Below are 18,972 nucleotides of genomic sequence, written 5' to 3'. Positions count from 1 at the left end.
ATGGGTGGACTTCAACTCCCAGAATCCCCCAGCCAGCCTCTGCGTAGGTACCTGCTCCAAGGACTTGTTCTAGAAGGCACCGGAAAAACAGTATGGAAACCGGGATGTCATTCAGGTATGAGATGAAGCCGTGATAGCCGATGTCCTTCAGCTTCAAGCGATGCTTATACCGTTCGTGGACCTTCTCGTACTTCAGCAACTTGTACAAAATCTGTGCAAAAACAAACAAAAAGACAACGTGGTTTGCACTGGAAAGAGTTATCTGGTCATGTCTGTGTCTTCAGGGTCATCTGAGTGGTGCAAATGGGTGTGTTGTTGACCAGTCCTTTCAGTAGTTCCAAGAAGGCTCCACACCCATTTGCACCACTCAGGTGACCCTGAGGACAGAGATTAAACCTCCAGGTGGCCTCAAGGACTCTCTCAAAGAAGGCAAAGGACCGGCTGTCTGCAAGGAGTATAAATCCTTCCATTTCCCCACCATCCAGTCAGAGCTAAAGAAGCTTCTGGGATGAGAAGCGAAACGTCTTCAAAGAAAAAACAAGAAAAGTCCAGTTGACTCCTGAAAAAGCATATTTGGGACTCATGGAGATGAGTTCCTACCTTGAAGATTCTCTCCCGGACTTCATCCGAGAACTTCCGTTGAATGAGCAGTGAGAAGAAGACCTCTACGTTGCCCGGTTCAAACAGGAAAGCAAAGAGCTGGTCCTGGCATGGGGAATTCTTCTGCAGATTCTGGATCACTTCCAGGATCCCACATACCTGTGAGACACGTCAGTAAATGGAAAACTGCTGTCATGCCATCTCCAGGTAGACCTTCCTTCCAAAGCTTCTAAACTTAGAATCTCCATGCAATGGTGTCCAGGTGTGTTCTGGGAGCACATCTTGGAATGAGCATGTTAAACCTTGCTGAATGTTGCCTACGGTTAATCAACTGATCTTGGTTTGTGCTCAAGGTCTTCCTAGGATAGATCTGAAATCTGGGATTTGACCTCTCCTTATAGTAAGCCCGGAAAACCAGCAGCCCAATGCAAGAATCCATACTTCAGAACATCTCTCTTCGACAGGGAACTTTCTAAGGTATGGTTGACCTCAACTCCCAACATTCCTAGCCTTTGGCTCTGCAGGAGGGGAATTCTGGGAGATGAGGTCCAATATATCTGGAAGATGCCAGGTTGAATATGCAGGCTTACTTGTCTGGGAATGAGAGGGCCATCCATCCATCCATCCATATATCTACCCATCCATCTATGCATCCATCCATCCACCCACTCCTCTGTCGGTCCGTCCGTTCCTTCCTTCTTCCCTCCCTCCCTCCATCTGCCCATCCACCTACTTGTCTGTCCACCCACTTCTGTGCGTCCATCTATCCCTTTCTATGTCTATCTATCTATCCATCCATCCATCCACTCCTCTGTCCGTCCGTCTCTCCGTTCCTTCCTCCATCCATCTGCCCATCCATCCACCCACCCGTCTATCCATCCACCTGTTTGTGTGTCCATCTACCTTTATCCATCCATCCATCCATCCATCCATCCATCCATCCATCTGCCCATCCATCCATCTACCAATCCATCTTTCCATCTATTCATTTTTCCACCTATCCATCCGTCCATCCGTCTGTCTGTCCATCCATCCATCCATCCATCCATCCATCCATCCATCCATCCATCTACCCATCCATCCATCCATCCATCTACCCATCCATCCATCCATCCATCCTCCCATCTATCTGCCCATCCATCCATCTACCAATCCATCTTTCCATCTATTCATCTTTCCATCTATCCATCCGTCCATCCGTCCATCCGTCCGTCCATCCATCCATCCATCCATCCATCCATCCATCCATCCATCCATCCATCCATCCATCTACCCATCCATCCATCCATCCATCCATCCATCCATCCATCCATCCATCCATCCATCCATCCATCCATCCATCCATCCATCGAAGTTCTTGGTTTGGTCTCCAATCTACCTGGTGCTCATCATTTACGGCTGCCAGGTAGTTCATGGTGCTTTGCATCTCATCGCTGGAGATGTTCCTGCAGAAGAAGTCTTTGATCAGGCTGAAGAGGGACGTTTGCACTGTCCGGAGGTCATCGGTGGCAATGGGCTTCTCTTTGTAGGTTCTGAGGAGAAGGAACAGGAAAAAGGTCATAATGGAGAAAGTAGGAAAGGAACAAGGGCACCAGGTTGTCTGTTAGAGGAGAGGACGCCTTGACCAGGAACCAAGCAAGGAGGATTTTGCAATGTTCTCTTAACTCACCCGTAATAGGTCCGGATGGAATCTAGGATGTACTGAACCCCATATTTCTTCCTTATCCTTTGTTTGTGGTCCTTAATTATATTGGATAGGTACTGGATGTGACCTATCAAAGAGAGAGACAAGTTGAGGAAGAAGGTGGGCCATACCTGCTAATCTTGCCCATCCTATTCTCAAGGCAGGGGTCCTCCTTAGATGGTCATGGAGTCCCACCTACATCTCTCTTGAGATATCATGCAAATGGAGCAACCTGACCAAAGAAAGGACATCCATAAGAAGTAGCCAAGTTATGGCTCAGGAAATGAAAGGATGTCATTGACCTTTCAGAAGAATTTCAACCCATGGAAAGACTCTGCGATGCACCAAAGGTGGAGAAAGGATCTTCTCACTCTCTTGAAGGACCAGTTTTCTTGGGGCCGATGGGTCTGTCAATATTCTAGACCAGGGGTCTTCAAACATGGCCCTTTTATGACTGGTGGACATCATGCCAGCATGCCTGGCTGAGGAATTCTGGGAGTTGAAGTCCACAAGTCATAAAAGGGCCAAGTTTGAAGACCCCTGCTCTAGACCATCCTGAACTTACCCAGCCGGACGGCGAAGTCACTGTTGGTCCAGATGCGGAAGTCAAAGAGGAGGGCTTGGTAGAGGAGATGAAGCAAGAGGTTGTGTCCTTCCGAGGCCACCTGTTCCATCAGAATCTGGGAGGCCATGAGGACATTCATGTCCATCGCCTGGCTGGAGACCTGCAGAACGTGGAAAGATCTATGTGAAGACTTTATCCTCCACGTAAGATCAAGAAGCCTGTCCACGGGCAGAGTCCCTGTGGCTTCTTCTCATCATTCCCCAAGGCCCCTTCTGCTCTTCCAGATCCAATCTTGTGGGATTTAACGCCAAGGAACTGATGCTCAGGACTACAATGCCCCTTATTCCCACTGAAGTTGAAGAGGAATTGAGGGCTCACACATCGTTATGGGATGGGACCAGGTGTTCTGTTGGAACAGGGATTGAGAGACACACATACCCCTCGACTTTCATAAAGGGTTGGTTGGTAGATCTTTAATCCTGAGCATCAGAAAAGGAAAATGGAGACCTATTTTGCTCAATGGCTGTCAAAGAATGAAGAAAGACTGGAAGATGGCACATTATGAAAATACATGAGCTAGCTGTGTGCGGCGGCAGCCAAAAAAAGCTAATACAATCCTGGGTTGTATAAACAGGGGCATAGAATCAAGATCACACGAGGTATTAGTACCGCTTTATAAAGCCTTAATAAGGCCACACCTGGAATTCTGCATCCAGTGGTGGTCAACCCATCACAAAAGAGATGTAGAGACTTTGGAAAGAGTGCAAAGAAGAGCAACTAGGATGATTAAACATATGAAGAACGGTTGCAGTATTTGGGTCTAGAGAAAAGAAGGACTGGGAGGGGGGAACATGATAGCAGTTATTCCAGTATTTGAGGGGCTGCCACAAAGAAGAGGGGGGTCCACTTATTTTCCAATGCACCAGAAGGCAGGACAAGAAACAATGAATGGAAACTAACCAAGAAAAGAAGCAACCTGGAATTAAAGAGAAACTTCCCGACAGTGAGCACAATTAACCAATGGAACTGCTTGCCACCAGAAGTTGTGGGTGATCCAACACTGGAGGTTTTCAAGAAGAGACTGGACAGCCACTTGTCTGAAATGGAATAGGGTCTCCTGCTTGAGCAGGGGGTTGGACTAGAAGACCTCCAAGGTCCCTTCCAGATCTATTCTGATTGATTGATTGATAGGTTAGCTTTAATGAAGAGAAGGAACACAAATGGGGCCTTACCCAGGCAGGCAAGCTCAGGAAAGACAAGATGATGGCCACAATCGTGTGTCTGAAATATGTGGGTTATGATGCTTATAAAAAGGGATGGAGTGTCAATTAAATGGTTGGGGCCACCATCTTGACTTTTTTGACAATGGACAATCCTGTTTTCAGGATTTTAAAAATAAATGGTGTCACACCACACTAGTCCTCGACTTAATGACCGTTTCTTTAGCAGCCATTATGATGATTCTGAAAAAAAGTAACTTATGACTGGTCCTTGCACTCATGACCGTCACAGTGTCCCTGTGGTCACCTTTTGGTGACTCGGGTGCTTATGATGGTTTCAGCATCCTGGGGTCACATGATCACCATTTGCAACCTTCCCAGCTGGCTTCCGACAAGCCACGACACAAAGTCTCAAGTTGCAATTACACAATGTCTTGCTTAATAACGGCAACAAAAATCGTTGTAAAATGGGGTACGATGATACAAGGCCTTACTTAATGACATGCCACCTAACAACGAATTTTCCAGTCCCAATTATGGTAGTAAGTCAAGGACTACCTGTATTTAGTTCGCCAGGGGCAGCCCTTATCTGGATTGGGCTGAGTTTGGAAAGCTAAGCAAGGACACAACGTTGTTAGCAAGGGGCAGGAGACCACCAAGAGATCCAGAGATAGAATGAGAGGTTAGGGAGAAGACTACGTTGAAACATTGTTGATCAGGAAGGAACGTGGTCACGTTTGGGCCATAAAACAGCCGAGAAGGGAAACTGAGCAACGTGGTATATGCAGCACAATTCAGTGAGCCCTGTGCGGATCTGTACATTGGGGAAACAAAACAACCACTTTATAAACGTTATGACACAACATTGGAGAACAAACCCATCAGGACAAGATTCAGCAGTCCATCTGGATTTGAAAAGACAAAGGTCACACTTTTGAAGACAGCAAAGTCCACATTTTGGACAGAGAGGACCGCTGGTTTGAAAGAGGGGTCAAAGAGGCCATCTGTGTTAAAACTGAACACAGAGGGGGAGGGATACGACACCATCTATCTCCAGTCTATAACACAATCCTTTCAGCAGTTCCAAGAAGGCTCCACACTTATTTGCACCACTGAGGACACAGATAAGCCTCCAAGTGGCCTCAACGGCTCTTTCAAAGAAGGCAAATGACTGGCTGTCTACAAGGAGTATAAATCCTTCCATTCCCCACTATCCAGTCAGAGCTGAAGAAGCTTCTGGGATGAGAAGCGAAACGTCTTCAAAGGAAAAACAAGAAAGTCTTGTGAAAAAGCATCTTTGAAACAGAGGTCAAAATATTGGAAACCTAGATGAGATCACCCCTCTACGGAAGTGTGCATGGATGCTCACCTTCTGGAGCAATGCTCCAATGATGGCTGGACCATGACACTGGACCAAACTCTCTTGATTGACTTGATGACCACACAGGAAGTTCTTCATCAGTAGTAAAAATGCAGCCACTCCATTCTTCTCCAGCCTGCCCTCTAAAGATGGAAAAACCAACATGGAAATCATCTTCATAATCTTGTGCACTATCTAAACTTGGTGGCTTTAAGGTGGGTGGACTTCAACTCCCAGAATTCCCCAGCCAGCTGTGCTATCTGTATCCCCCAAAACTGCAGATTTTTATCACCTGAAGATTTTCCCAGGGGAATGTGTAAGCCTTGAGCACTCCGTGAAGAGGTCAACTCTGGGCCCACCAAGTCATGAATCTCCTGGATATCTTTGCTTTCTTCCTTCTGAGATGCCACCTGATCCAGCAGAGGGAGGAGCGCTCCCATCCCACCAACACAGTTGATGACATCCTATGCAGAACCCAAAACAAAGCTTTATGAGTTGAGAACCATCACACCGTAGACCTCAGAAGACCCCCAAACAGTGTTCTAAAGGTGGTGGTGGTGGCAGAACTTCCATGGTGATCTAGCTTGGTCCTACAGAGAAGCTAACAGGTCAGAGTGAGAAGCTGGGGCAATTTCCTCCCAACAGCCAAGATGGTTCCTCAAAGACGTGAGTATGGATTCCCACCTACCTTAACGTCCCAGTTCACCACTTGATGTCCTGTCAGCCTCCCATCCAGGTTATGGTTTGGAGAAAGGTCCAGACAGATGTTGCTTTTACAGGCCTAGAGAACCACCGAAGGAGAAAAAGACAAAGAACAGCTCTGAGGATCTCAAACATGGTCCTGTCATCAGGCTAGGTCCTCTTTGTGGAAGAGGCTGATCACAGGTGTGCAGACTTAACCTTACCTGGGGTGTGTAGTACAAAAGTAGTTTGCTACTCAGTTCCCCAAAATCTCCCTCGGGCTTAAATGGTGATGCAATATTTGGTCCTGTGGAAGGAAACAAGAGCTGTAGTCAAAGAAGCAAGACTTGGTGTCCTCAAGCTCAGAGTGCGATAGGAGCAGGTCCTCCTCAAAAGGACCATCCTTTGAAGTTCTGGATGATGGTCCTCCATCAGGATGTGTCCCATCCTTACCTCCTGCTTTCCTCCTTGCTCTTGTTCTGCTCTGTTTGGACCATCAATGTCCCCATCCCAAACATCAAGTCCAATTTGCCTATTCTTCAAGTGTCCTTGGGTGAGATGGACAACACACATGGTTTCTCCAGAGCCCTACCTGCCAAGAAGAGGGCCTTCACCTGAGCAGGCTGGAGTGCCTCGTAGAAGATGGCGACTGACCCCAAATGGCCTTCCAAAGAGGTGGGCATTCCCCACTCGGTGTCCTGGGTCCCCGCAATCATGGTAGAAACCATGCTTTCCCGGGGCGGGATGGGGGTCCAGGTGTGAGAAGCCAGAGATGCTGGGAAGGACTGTGAGCGGTTCAGAAAAGGATGCGTTGGGAACTCCAGATCTGGCGAGTGAGACGGGGGTGAGTAGATCGTGGATGTGGTGGTGGTCCGGTGACCAGCAGAACCAATGCAGCAAGATGTGAAGGCCTGGCCAGGAAGAGGACAAAAGTTGGACATTTAGAAGGTATAAATATTTCTGTTCTTGTCCTGTTTGCTAGACTTTACTTTTTCCATCTTGTTTTCCTTCAAACCACTAGAACCTCAACACCCATCATCCCTTTGAAACGATCATGCAAAATTGTGGCTGCTGAGGTTCAAACTACCTGGAGAACATCTGAAGAAGATGTCTTTAAATGGTAGCTGTCAATATCCCTCCCTGGATTTTACAACTGGACATAGAATCATAGGGTTAGAAGAAACTTTGGAGGTCTTCTAGTCCAGGGGTAGGCAACCTGGGCTCTTTTATGACTCGTGGACTTCAACTCCCAGAATTCCTGAGCCAGCCTGGCTCAGCTTGGAAATCTCTCCCTTTCCCCTCAGCACGGCTGGCTCAGGAATTCTGGGAATTAAAGTCCACGAGTCACAAAAGAGCCAAGGTGGCCTAGCCCTGTTCTAGTCCAATCCCTTGTCCAAGGCAGGAGACTTTATATTTTGAGCAGAACTGGCCCACTGGGAAGCTCCAAGTTCATGATGGTATCTAAAGCAGTCCACCAAGTTTCAAAAAAGACCAAGGAACCCAAGAAGGAGTTCCTACAAGGAATCCATGATTTTACACACTTCCCTCCTTGGAGAAGCAGAAAGAAAGTGGTAGAATTAACCTTCTGGATTTTGGATTGAGGAGATACAGACAAGACAATGACACGCAAATGGAGAAGAAGGATATGAAAAATCTCCACAGGGAAATTCAACAGCAAAGCAAACTATCCATCTCTTCACTTGGGTGATGGACAATCAACCCAAAATGTGGACTTTTCCTCTTTTCCCAAGCTCAGGAGCCCAAAAGATCAGGAGGGTCATGGCTGATCTTCTCTGTTCATCATCTGAAGGCTATTAAGAATAATGATTCTACAGAGCAGAGCTCTTCAGACTTGGCCCTTTTATGACTTGTGGACTTCAACTCCCAGAATTCCTCAGTCGGCCATTTTGATGAACCTGTGGGCTTGGATCCAGACTCTCAGGGGTCTTCAAACTTGGCCCTTTTATGACTGGTGGACTTCAACTCCCAGAATTCCTCAGCAAGGAATTCCTCAGCCAGCCAGGGGTTTGAAGACCCCTGCTCTACAGCAAGTCCTTGATTTACAATCATAAAGGCCCATTAGGATCATAAGTCGGAACAGAGATCAGTCATGTGACCAATCTGATTTTTACGACTTTTTTGTGGTGGTGGTTAAGTGAATCACTGCAGCCATTCAGCAAATCCTACGGTCACTAAGTGAACCAGAAAGCATTAAGTCATTAATGCTTTACCATGGCAAGTTTTGCCGAACACTGGAAATAACTGCCGGCTTTCATCAAAACTGTCATAAAATGAGATCAAATGACAGTAGGACGCTGCAAATAGTTGTAAATATGGCTGTACTGACCGGCGCCCAAAGGGCGATTATGTGACTACAGGGTGGGAGTGACTGTTAGAACATGGGATCTGCTTCGTAAGGCCCATTTTTGAGGCCTGCTGTAAATTCTGACGGGTTGCTCAGCAACCGATCGTACGTTGAGGACCACCTGCACGGGCCCTCTCCACCAACCTTGCTCCTGAAGTGGGGTTTTGTGGGATCCTTGAAGGTGGAAAAGGACAACTTGCCGTGGCCAACTCACCACAACCAACTTGCCATGGGGCAACTTGCTACAGCCAACTCACCACGAGACAACTAGCCACAGTGTCAAAACAAAACAGCATTGACACATAGGACAATTCAACAAACACAATATTTAAATTAATTTCGATGGAACCAAGGTCAATAATAATAACATAAAGTCAATCCAGAAATACAAGAGTTACAATAATTTTGATGAAAACGTGATCACCAATAATAAAAACAACTGAAATAAATTATTAATATAGCATTGAATTGTCCTGTGGTTAAGTTGTCCCGGGGTGAGTTTTACCGCGACGAGTTGCTCATGGCGAGTTATAATAATAACAATAATAACAATAATAACAATAATAACAATAACAATAATAACAATAATAACAATAATAATAATACTTGAATACCAAATTTGCCATTAGTCAATTGCAAAAGGCGGCCTTACTAGGAACTGCTTCCATCCTGCGACGATATCTGTAATACCATCCAACATCCACATCTGCCTATCCCAGGTCCTTGGGAAGGACTCGATAGGTAGACAAAAAGGCCAAATCCAGTCTGAACATCTGGCTGACTGTGCGATGATCCATAATAATAATAATAAAGTTGGAAGGGACCTTGGAGGTCATCTAGTCCAACCCCCTGCTCAGGCAGGAAACCTAGATCCCTTCGAAGGAACGAATCTCATCTACCTCTGAGCTTCCTGATGGATGGACATCACCGGTGTTCCTAAAGCTGTCACCACTAGTACTGATTTTAACAATCCTCCGGTTGTCCATGTCCTCCCGGGTGCAATTTTTACAGACCCGCAAAGACGTACGGCGTGATCCGAGGACATCTTACCTCGCTGACGGATGGGAAACGCAGCTGAGCAACTTTGTAGAGCTGACCATCTACAAAAATGTTCACCAAGTTCTGGCTGAACAGCCGGCGGCCCACGATGTGGACAACGTCAACGCAATGCTAGTGACGAGCGGAAACAGAGATTAGCGGGTTTCACTCCAACGTTTGTCAAGTTGTGGGTACAGAATGGAAAGACAATGAATAGCGTCGCGGACAAAACGGGAGTCGATTTGGAAAACTACCAGCCATGCAGATCCTTTTCCAGAGATACATTCTCCAAGTGGCATCTTACTACAGGTAGGCCTCGGGTTATGACCACAATTGGGACCCGAATTTGTGTTGCTAAACAATGTGGTTGTTAAGTGAGCCGTGCCCAATGTTACGACTTTTTTGTTGTTAAGGAAAAAAAGAGTTGTTGAGAGTGAGTGGGTGGCCGTATAAATTTTCTAAACAAACAAATAAATAAATTGCAGTTGTTCAATGAATCACGCAGTCGTTAAGTGAACCCAACTCCCCTATTTACTTTGCTCGTCACAAGCTGATTGGGAAGGTCACAAATAGTGATCATGGGATCGGGGGACACTGCAATCGTGGTAAATGCACACCGGTGCCAAGTGTTTGAATTTCGATCACGGGACTGTAGGGATGCTGCGACGGTCGTAAGTGCGTGGATTGGTCATTAAGTCAGTTTTTATAGTGCCTTTGCAATTTCAGTCTCTAAATGAGAACCACCTGTAGTTGCTCCCCTGTTTAATCTGATGCTTTTCTTGACTCCATTAAAAACAAAACCTCCAAAGTTTAAAATTCCTTTTAATCTTCCTAAACTGATCAGTGCTGGTTAGAGATTTGGAGAGGGGGGTTACTCTGTGGTTTCCCCAGATAAATCTCCCCCCCAAGGTTGGCCACAGGAAGTGGAGGTCAGAAAAATCAAGATGGCAGCCACATGCTTATGCGATCCGAATGCTGCAATTATCTGTGTGAGTCTTTAATTGGCCAGAGACGCCATCTTGACTTTTTTGCCCCTCTATGGATACTCCAGCACTCTCCCCTCTCAAAACAGCACCCCAAGTGTGTAGTTTTTTTGGGGGGGGGTTTGACAACACAGCCATCCAGATGAACCTCCTCAAGGTAATCTGAGTTGATCTGAGTTTAGCTGTCCTCCCTCACAGCTGTCCTCCCCCAATCTTTCTGGTTTTGTGGACCAGCCGGGGAGGGGGGATAGTTCCATGCAAGTGGCCATGAAACACGCATGTGTGCAGCTCCATTTGCGTGACTGGCATGCACGTGCCCCTGCCATCCCTTGCCCGGCTTTCCGTGGCTGGTTGCAAACAGCTTCTGGCCCATTAGTGCAAGGGTCCCCAACCTATGAGTCGCGGCCCAGTACCGGGCCATGGGCTTTTGGCCAACGGACCGCAGAAATGGCTAACTGGTGCGCACATGCGAGGGCGTGCATTCCCCCCACTCGTGCTAGCACCCGCGGCCCCATTTGCGCATGTGCGCGGGTGCGAACGGGGACTAGCGCGGAGTGGGTGTCTGCTGCCCGTTTGTGCATGCATGAACAGGGCCAATAACCCAGGTGAGTTGTGTGGCCCATTTGCGCATGCACATGGCAGCAGCGTATGCTGCATGCATGAATGGGGTTGCTAGTCCCACGCCAGTGTGTGTGGCCTTGTGTGCGCACATGCGCGCATACGCACCAATTTTGAAGCTGCTCTCTTCCGTGAGCCTGGAAAGATTGGGGACCCCTGCATTAGTGGGCTGGGGCCCAGAGGTTGAGGATATTGCTTCAAAATCTCCAGAGATCTAAGTCAGCTAGAAATGTTCAGCAATGGCTGTGTGTGACACCTCGTGGACCCCCAGATTTTGTTCCCGGACACTCCAAGCCCTCCTAGCCCGGCCATTGCTCACCCAGGCTGCGTCATTGAAGGGAATCTCTGGCAGAGCTACTGTCATGTATTCCTTCTTGGTGCAGACTGCCACCACCAGCATCCCCTCCGTGGTGAAGAAGGCTTCGAAGCCGGTCCCGCTGGCGGTGAAGAAGCTAGGTGGGATGGGAAGGAAGGACAGGTGGGTGAGCAGAAGGAAGGAAGGAAGGAGCCCACTTGAGCTCAGGCTTTTAGATTTACCTGAGCAGGTAAAATCCAATTTCCAAAACTAAGTGGACAATAGACTTTCCCCAGCAGAACGGAGCTAACCTCCCTGCCTTTTCAATCATGGTTAGTTATGGTAGTCAAGGGCTGTGTTGCTCAACCTTGGCAACTTTAATATGTGGACTTCAACTTGTCTAGTTTAAGGAAGAGAAGGATGAGGGGGGACAGGATAGCAGTCTTCCAGTATCTCAGGGGCTGCCCCAAAGAAGAGGCAGTCAAGCTATTCTCCAAGGCACCCGAAGGCAGGACAAGAAGCAACGGGTGGAAACTGATCGAGCAGAGAAGCAACCTAGAACTAAGGAGAAACTTCCTGACAGTTAGAACAATTAACCAGTGGAACAACCTGCCTCCAGAAGCGGGGAATGCTCCAACACTGGAAGTTTTTAAGAAGAAACTGGACAGCCATTTGTCCGAAATCGTGTAGGGTTTCCTGCCTGAGCAGGGGGTTGGACTAGATGACCTCCAAGGTCCCTTCCAACTTTATCATTATTATTATTATTAACTCCTAGAATTCCCAGCCAGTATTTAAGACCACCCATCTTAAAGTGGGCTGGCTGGGGGATTCTGGGACTGGAAGTCCACCCCTCTTAAAGCACGTTGGCTGGGGGATTCTGGGAGTCGAAGTTCATCCCTCTTAAAGCACGTCAGCTGGGGAATTCTGGGAGTCGAAGTCCACATTTCTTAAAGTTGCGTGGGGCGTCATCTTGGTTCCATGGGCTCTAGGCTTCCAGCCCTCTTCATAATCCCCAATCCCCCATTCCTCAGCCTGCCCAGATCACGAAAGACAAGGTCGCACCCCAGCGCCTACATGCGCTAGGTGCCCCCACCTGTACAGCTGCTTCCGCTTCAGTCGGCCAGTCTCCTCCGGACCGTCCTTGGTTTCTTCGGCCAGGAGACACAGCCAGGCATGGAAGGCGAAGCTGCACCCGGGCCACTTCTGGATGGTGGGCACCATGATCCCCGTCATACTGGGCGTCAGATCGAAGTACTGCAACGCCCGCTCGGGTCCTTCCTTACGCGCCATGCCCGAAAGAGCTCGCACGACTTGCACCGTGTACGAGTGGCAACCCGCGCCGTGCTCGGTCCGGAGGAGTCTCAGCAACTGCCGTAACTCGCCCGGACGGATCGAGAGACCGCCGAGCACTTGCAGCAAGTCGACAAGGTTCTCCGTGCACTTGCGGTCGAGGTTCTGCTGCGCGGCGCTCAGGGCGTCCAGCAAGTAGCCCACCATGCCCGCCCGGACACAGGTTGTGCGGCTCTGGAGAGAAGCGTTGCAGATTTTCTTCAGCCACTCCGAAAGGAAGATCTGGAGGTCTTGAGAGGTGAGCTCGGGAATCCACTGGGTCAGGATCAACAGCGGCTGCTCGTTGTGGATGAGGCGCGGAGGGGAGGCGGTGTGATCCCCTTCGACGGCCTGGGAAAAAGGGTCACAGGTCTGAAGGTGAGTTATGGTTAATTCTAATTCTAGCCCTAATTTCTTTATTTTATTCAGTTCCAATTCTAATTCTAATTCTGATTCAGTTCTAATCCTAATCCTAATTCTGATTCAGTTCTAATCCTAATCCTAAACCTAATTCTAATTTGATAATTCTAACCGAATTTGAATTCTAATTCAATTCTAATTCTGGTTCAAAATTTAATTGTAATTCAATTTGAATTCTAATTCGATTCTAATTCTGATTCAAAATTTAATTCTAATTCAATAATTCTAATTCAATTCTATCTCATTCTAATTTGATTTGAATTTTAATGCTGATTTGAACTAATTCAATTCTAATTCTAATTCTGATTCAAATTAAATTCTAATTCAATTTGAATTCTAATTCCATTCTAATTCTAATCATGATTCTAATTCTGATTCAAATGTAATTCTAATTTAGTAATTCTAAGTATAATGCAATTCTAATTCTAATTCTCATTCAATTCATTTTAATCCTAATTCTAATTCAATTCTGATTCTAATTCAATTCTATCCCTAATTCAATTCAATTCTAATTCTAATTTTAATTCTAATTCAATTTTAATTCAGTTCTAATTCAAATGTAATTCAATTCTGATTCTAATTCAATTCTACCCCTAACTCAATTCAATTCTAATTCAATTCAGTTTTAATTCAGCTCTAATTCAGTTCAAATTCTAATATAATTCTCATTCTAATTCAATTTTAATTCAGTTCCAATTCAAATGTAATTCAATTTGAATTCTAATCCAATTGTAATTCAATTCTAATTCTTCCAGTTCAATTTTAATTCAACTCTTATCCAAGTCTAATTCTTATTTTAATTAGTCTAATTTCAGGCTCAGTTTTGCTGCACAGAGCAGCTTGTGACTTTTGTTAAATTGAATTGAATTTATCAAATTTGTATAGCCACTCCTCGCCCTCAAAGGATTTTTCCCCTTCCGTCCTGCTACCCCTGTTCCCCAACCTGGACCCCATCCTTCTTCTCCTAATGTGCACTCCATCCTGGATTTTGCCAGGAAAGGTTTTTTTCCTCCAAACAATGGTAAAATGTTATATATTTGCAGACAGCTCCACGTAATTAGCATACACTCTTTTTTTGGCCCAAATGAGGAATTCAACTACCCTACTAGGTAGGCTAAATTGAAAGAATAGCCCAGGCCATCAATCTGATCATTTACTCCATTTATTGCTTAAAAAATTGAGTTTAGCAGGAAGCTAACCTTGGCTGGCCTTGAAAAAAAGGCTAAGCGGGATTGGGAAAGGAGACCACCTGGAGATCCCAAAGCGATAGGCAGCACTGGGAAGGTGAGTTAAGCAATTTGCAAAAAAAAAAACAAAAAAAAAAAAACTCAATGGCAAACCACTTTCAGACCATGGCCCCAAATAAACCTCTTTATTTTTGAAGGACCAGATGTAAAAAGCATGAACTTTATAAAAATAAAGAAAGACGACCCTGTTTCTCAGCTCTCTAACAACAACAACAACAATAGCAGAGTTGGAAGGGACCTTGGAGGTCATCCAGTCCAACCCCCTGCTCAGGCAGGAAACCCTCTACCATTTCAGACAAATGGCTGTCCAGTCTCTTCTTAAGCATTCACCGCTTTCTGAATCAGAAAGTGCGACGTTCTCACCATGTTGAGCAGCTCCTGCAGCAGCTTCTTGGTGGGCTGGCTCTGACTCTTCAGGACCTCGTAGAGGTGGGAGTAGCCGATCCTTTCTTTGAAGACCTCCTGGAGGAGAAAGTGGCCAGTGAGCCCCTGCCAGACCCAGGCAGACTTTGCAAACTTCAAGGAGAGTCTCTCTCTCTCTCTCTCTCTCATTTATCTAATATCTCTATCCAACATTCATATCTATCCTTGTCTGTCTGTCTGTCTGTCTGTCTGTCTATCTATCTATCTATCTCTACATCATCTATCTATCTATCGATCTCATCTATCAATCTAATATCTCTATCCAACATTCATCTATCCATCCTCGTCTCTGTCTCTCTGTCTCTCTGTCTCTCTGTCTGTCTGTCTATCTATCTATCTCTATCCATCATCTATATCTATCTATCTATCTATCTATCAATCTATCTATCTATCCATCCATCCATCATCCGTCTGTCTGTCTGTCTGTCTATCTGTCTGTCTATCTATCTATCTATATCTATCCATCATCTATAGCTATCTATCTATCTATCTATCTATCTATCTATCTATCTATCTATCTATCCATCCATCCATCCATCCATCCATCCATCCATCCATCATCTATCCATCCATCATCTATCTATCTATCTATCTATCTATCTATCTATCTATCTATCTATCTATCTATCTATCTATCTATCTATCTATCTATCTATCTATCTATCTATTATCTGTCTGTCTGTCTGTCTATCAGCTATTTGTCTATTTATCTATTATCCGTCTGTCTGTCTGTCTGTCGATCTATCTTCTCCCGTTCATCTATCCATCCATCATAATATAAGAGAATATTTGTAGCTTAGGGGTTGAACTGTGGGGGTCCCATGTGCTCTCTGAGCTGGGTGGTTTTCTAGCAGACATTTCATGATCCAACTAGGGAACGTCATCACTGCTAGGAGGGTTGAGGAGGAGGAGGAGGATGACTGTGGGGTCTTTGAGGTTCTCTGAACTTGGTGGTTTCCTTGCTGACGTTTCAACTGGGGAACATCATCAGTGCTAGAAGGGAGGGGGGGGTTGCTCTCTGTTGATAGGCAGTCCCTTCTAGCACTGATGGTGTTCTCTAGTTGGGTCACGTAACGCCTGCAAGAAAACCACCAAGCTCAGAGACCACCGAGGACCCCACAGAGTCATTTCCGTTGGGCTGCAAGCTGATCTCGTCTTCACTTCCTGCACCCTGTTCAAGTTGCGGGAAACACCCCCCCCCCATACTTTGGGATGCAAATGCACAAGAAATGGCATTTGCTTTCAGACATCCCAGGAGGGTCCCTGGGGGGGGTCTTACCTTAGCTGCGGGGGAGGTGGCCATGATGGAGGTGAGGACCCCAATGGCGTGAATCGGAATGGCATCGGAGCTGCTGTCAAAAACCTGTGGGGAAGAAAGAGAAAAGGATCTCAACACCCCAAAGCGACAAAATTTCTTGTGGGTGGGCTAACACCTCAAGAACTTCCAAGTGGAGTGTTCAGAGGAAGCAGAAGGCTGTGAGTTCAAGTCCTGCCTTAGCCGTGAAAACCAGCTGGATGGCTTTGAACCAGTCACCTTCCCTCATCCCAGCCTACCTCACAGGACTGTTGTTGTGGGGAAAATAAGAGGAGGAAGGCGTGTTGAATTATTCGCAATTATAATAAAAACGGGACACAAATAAAATGAACAATAAAATAAAATAAATAAACCTGGAACAGGAGGGGTCAAGAAAGGGAATGCAGGTAGTCCTCAAGTTACAACTATTCATTTAGTGGCCATTTGAAGTTACGGCACTGAAAAAGATGGTTTTTGACTATGTTTCACACTTACGACCGTGGCAGCATCCCCATGATCAAATGATAAAAATTTGGATGCTTGGCAATTGACTCGTATTTATGACGGTCACGGTGTCCCGTGATCCCCTTTTGCGACCTTTTACGACAAGCAAACCAATGGGCAAGGCAGATTCACTTAACGGCCATGTGACTAACTTAACAACTGCAGTGATTTATTTAACAACTGTGGCAAGGAAGGTCATAAAAGGACTTTAACAAATGTCTAACTTAGCAATTTTGGGTACAGTTGTGGTCATAAGTCAAGGACTACCTCTGTTTGTAACTATAATAAAGGCAGGATATAAATAAAATACAATACAATAATAATAATAATAATAATAATAAAAAACTTAGTCTGGAAAAGGAGAACTTGAGAAAGGGAGTAATAAAACTGTACCCGGATGTTTTTATTCCATGCTTTCTGTCAAGTTGGAAAGTTGGATAGCGACAAAGCACCCACAACAGCCACAACTACACAGCAGCATCCGTGGAACACAAAAAAACTAACATTAAAACAACATTAAACCATGCTGATCGATAAATGAAGATTAAAAACAGCAGGGGGCAGAGAAACATCGCTATTACAGGTTCAGCTGTATGTAGGTATTTCTCAGCTTACGACCACAATTGAGTCCAACATGTCTGTTGTTAAACGAGACATTTGTTAAATGAGTTTTGCACCATTTTTTGGCCTTTCTAGCTGCAGTTGTTAATTTAGGAACATGGTTGTGGAGTGAATCTGGCTTTCTGCTTTTCAGGTCACAAAGCAGGACCACGTGAATCCCGGGACCCTGTGACCGTCATAAATATGAGTCAGGTGGCAAGCGTCCAAATTTTGACCCCCGTGGAACACGGAGATGCTGCAATGGGCGTAAGAGTGAGGACCGGTCGTAACTGACTTTTTTCAGTGCCATTGTAACTTTGAACGGCTACTAAACACACTGTTGTAAGTTGACTTACGACCATTTGTTTAGCAACTACTCGAAAACACAAGAGCACTTAAGAAAGTGACTTACGACTGGTCCTCACACTTATGACCATTACGGCATCCCCACGGTCGTGAGGTCAACATTTGGACACCTAGCAACTGGCATGTACTTATGACAGTTGCAACATCTTAACGTTACATGATCAAAATTTGTCTGCTTGGCAACTGACTCATATTTACGACGGTTGCGTGTCCCGGGGTCACTTGATCCCCTTTTGTGACCTTCTGACAAGCGAAGTCAATGGGGGAATCAGATTCACTTAACCACTGGGGCAAGAAAAGTCATAAAATGGGGCAAAAACTTTCTTAACAACTGTCTTGTTTAACAACGGGCATTTTGGGCTCCTTTGTGGTCATAAGTCGAGGACTACATGCAAATGTCCTGGAGAGGCTAGGAAAACTTGTCAAGATGTGAAGCTGAGATCACCCCTTTCCTTTCCTGACTAGAGGATAGTTAATTGCTTTTCCCCCCTCCACAGACACGCTCCCGGTCAGTTTCACACAGAAGTTGTCCAGATTTTTCTTTCTTTTTAGCCAGCCGACTTTTAAAAGTGCTCCTCAGTTTCCCTGACTACTGAAACCAGCAGGAGGAAAGGAATTCCGTTTGTTTAATGGGTCACAGCCAGATCCCAGCAAGCTCGGAGATGTTTGCCGCTTTAGTTCAGATAACCATGGTTTCCCCGGAAGAGACCAAGCTGAAACAAGCATGCAATCTGCCCACCTTTCTTTCCATTTATTTGGGGCTGTAATATCTGTGGGTGCAATTTAGAAACAGGCAAGAGAATCACAAAGATCCTGGCTTGTTCTCAGCAATTACTGAGCAGTCCTCAACTTACAACAATTTGTTCAGTGACCATTCAAAGCTACAACAGCACAGGAAAAAGTTTCACACTTATGACTACTGCAGCATCCCCCATGGATCACGTGATCAATATTCAGATGCTTGGCAACAGACTCATATTTATGACGGTCAGTGTCCCGGGGTCACGCGATCCCCTTTTGCGACCGTCTGACAAGCAAAATCAACAAGGAAGCCGGATTTGCTTAACAACCGTGTCATTAGCTTAAGAACTTCTGTGCTTCACTTAACGACTGTGTCAAGAAAGGTTGTTAAGTGGGGCAAAACTCAGTTAAAAACGTCTGTCTTAACAAGAGAAGTTTTGGGAGGCGCCATCTTATAAAGATTTGTTATATTTGAGTGGCAGTGGTGAATGGTGCCTCAAATCAATAGAAGTTTTGAGACGGAAGTATCCAGACTTTTCCTGGCTTGTGTATAGACAAATTCAAGAGAGATGGCGAATTGATAAAAAAACTGCTTTTTTTATGGAAAATGGGAATTTTTTGAAACAAGTAAGGGATGAT

General features: G+C 45.7%; 1 protein-coding gene across 1 annotated transcript in view; it reads right to left on the bottom strand.

The window, feature by feature from the left end:
• Positions 1–18,972, bottom strand: part of NBEAL2 (neurobeachin like 2) — a 116,385-nt gene that overhangs the window by 33,058 nt on the left and 64,355 nt on the right. The window contains 15 exon segments of the mRNA XM_029283799.1: positions 52–211; positions 601–759; positions 1,979–2,132; positions 2,270–2,372; positions 2,850–3,009; positions 5,439–5,572; positions 5,722–5,893; positions 6,118–6,210; positions 6,335–6,417; positions 6,703–7,021; positions 9,526–9,645; positions 11,434–11,566; positions 12,503–13,089; positions 14,769–14,867; positions 16,108–16,191. Of these exon segments, the coding sequence (XP_029139632.1) occupies positions 52–211; positions 601–759; positions 1,979–2,132; positions 2,270–2,372; positions 2,850–3,009; positions 5,439–5,572; positions 5,722–5,893; positions 6,118–6,210; positions 6,335–6,417; positions 6,703–7,021; positions 9,526–9,645; positions 11,434–11,566; positions 12,503–13,089; positions 14,769–14,867; positions 16,108–16,191 (2,560 nt within the window).

Source organism: Protobothrops mucrosquamatus, unplaced genomic scaffold (genome assembly GCF_001527695.2).
Source record: "Protobothrops mucrosquamatus isolate PMUCROS unplaced genomic scaffold, P.Mucros_1.0 scaffold235, whole genome shotgun sequence".
NCBI classification, from domain to species: Eukaryota; Metazoa; Chordata; class Lepidosauria; order Squamata; family Viperidae; genus Protobothrops; species Protobothrops mucrosquamatus.
Note: the sequence above shows the minus strand (reverse complement) of the source record. Positions and strands in the feature narration are given on the sequence as shown.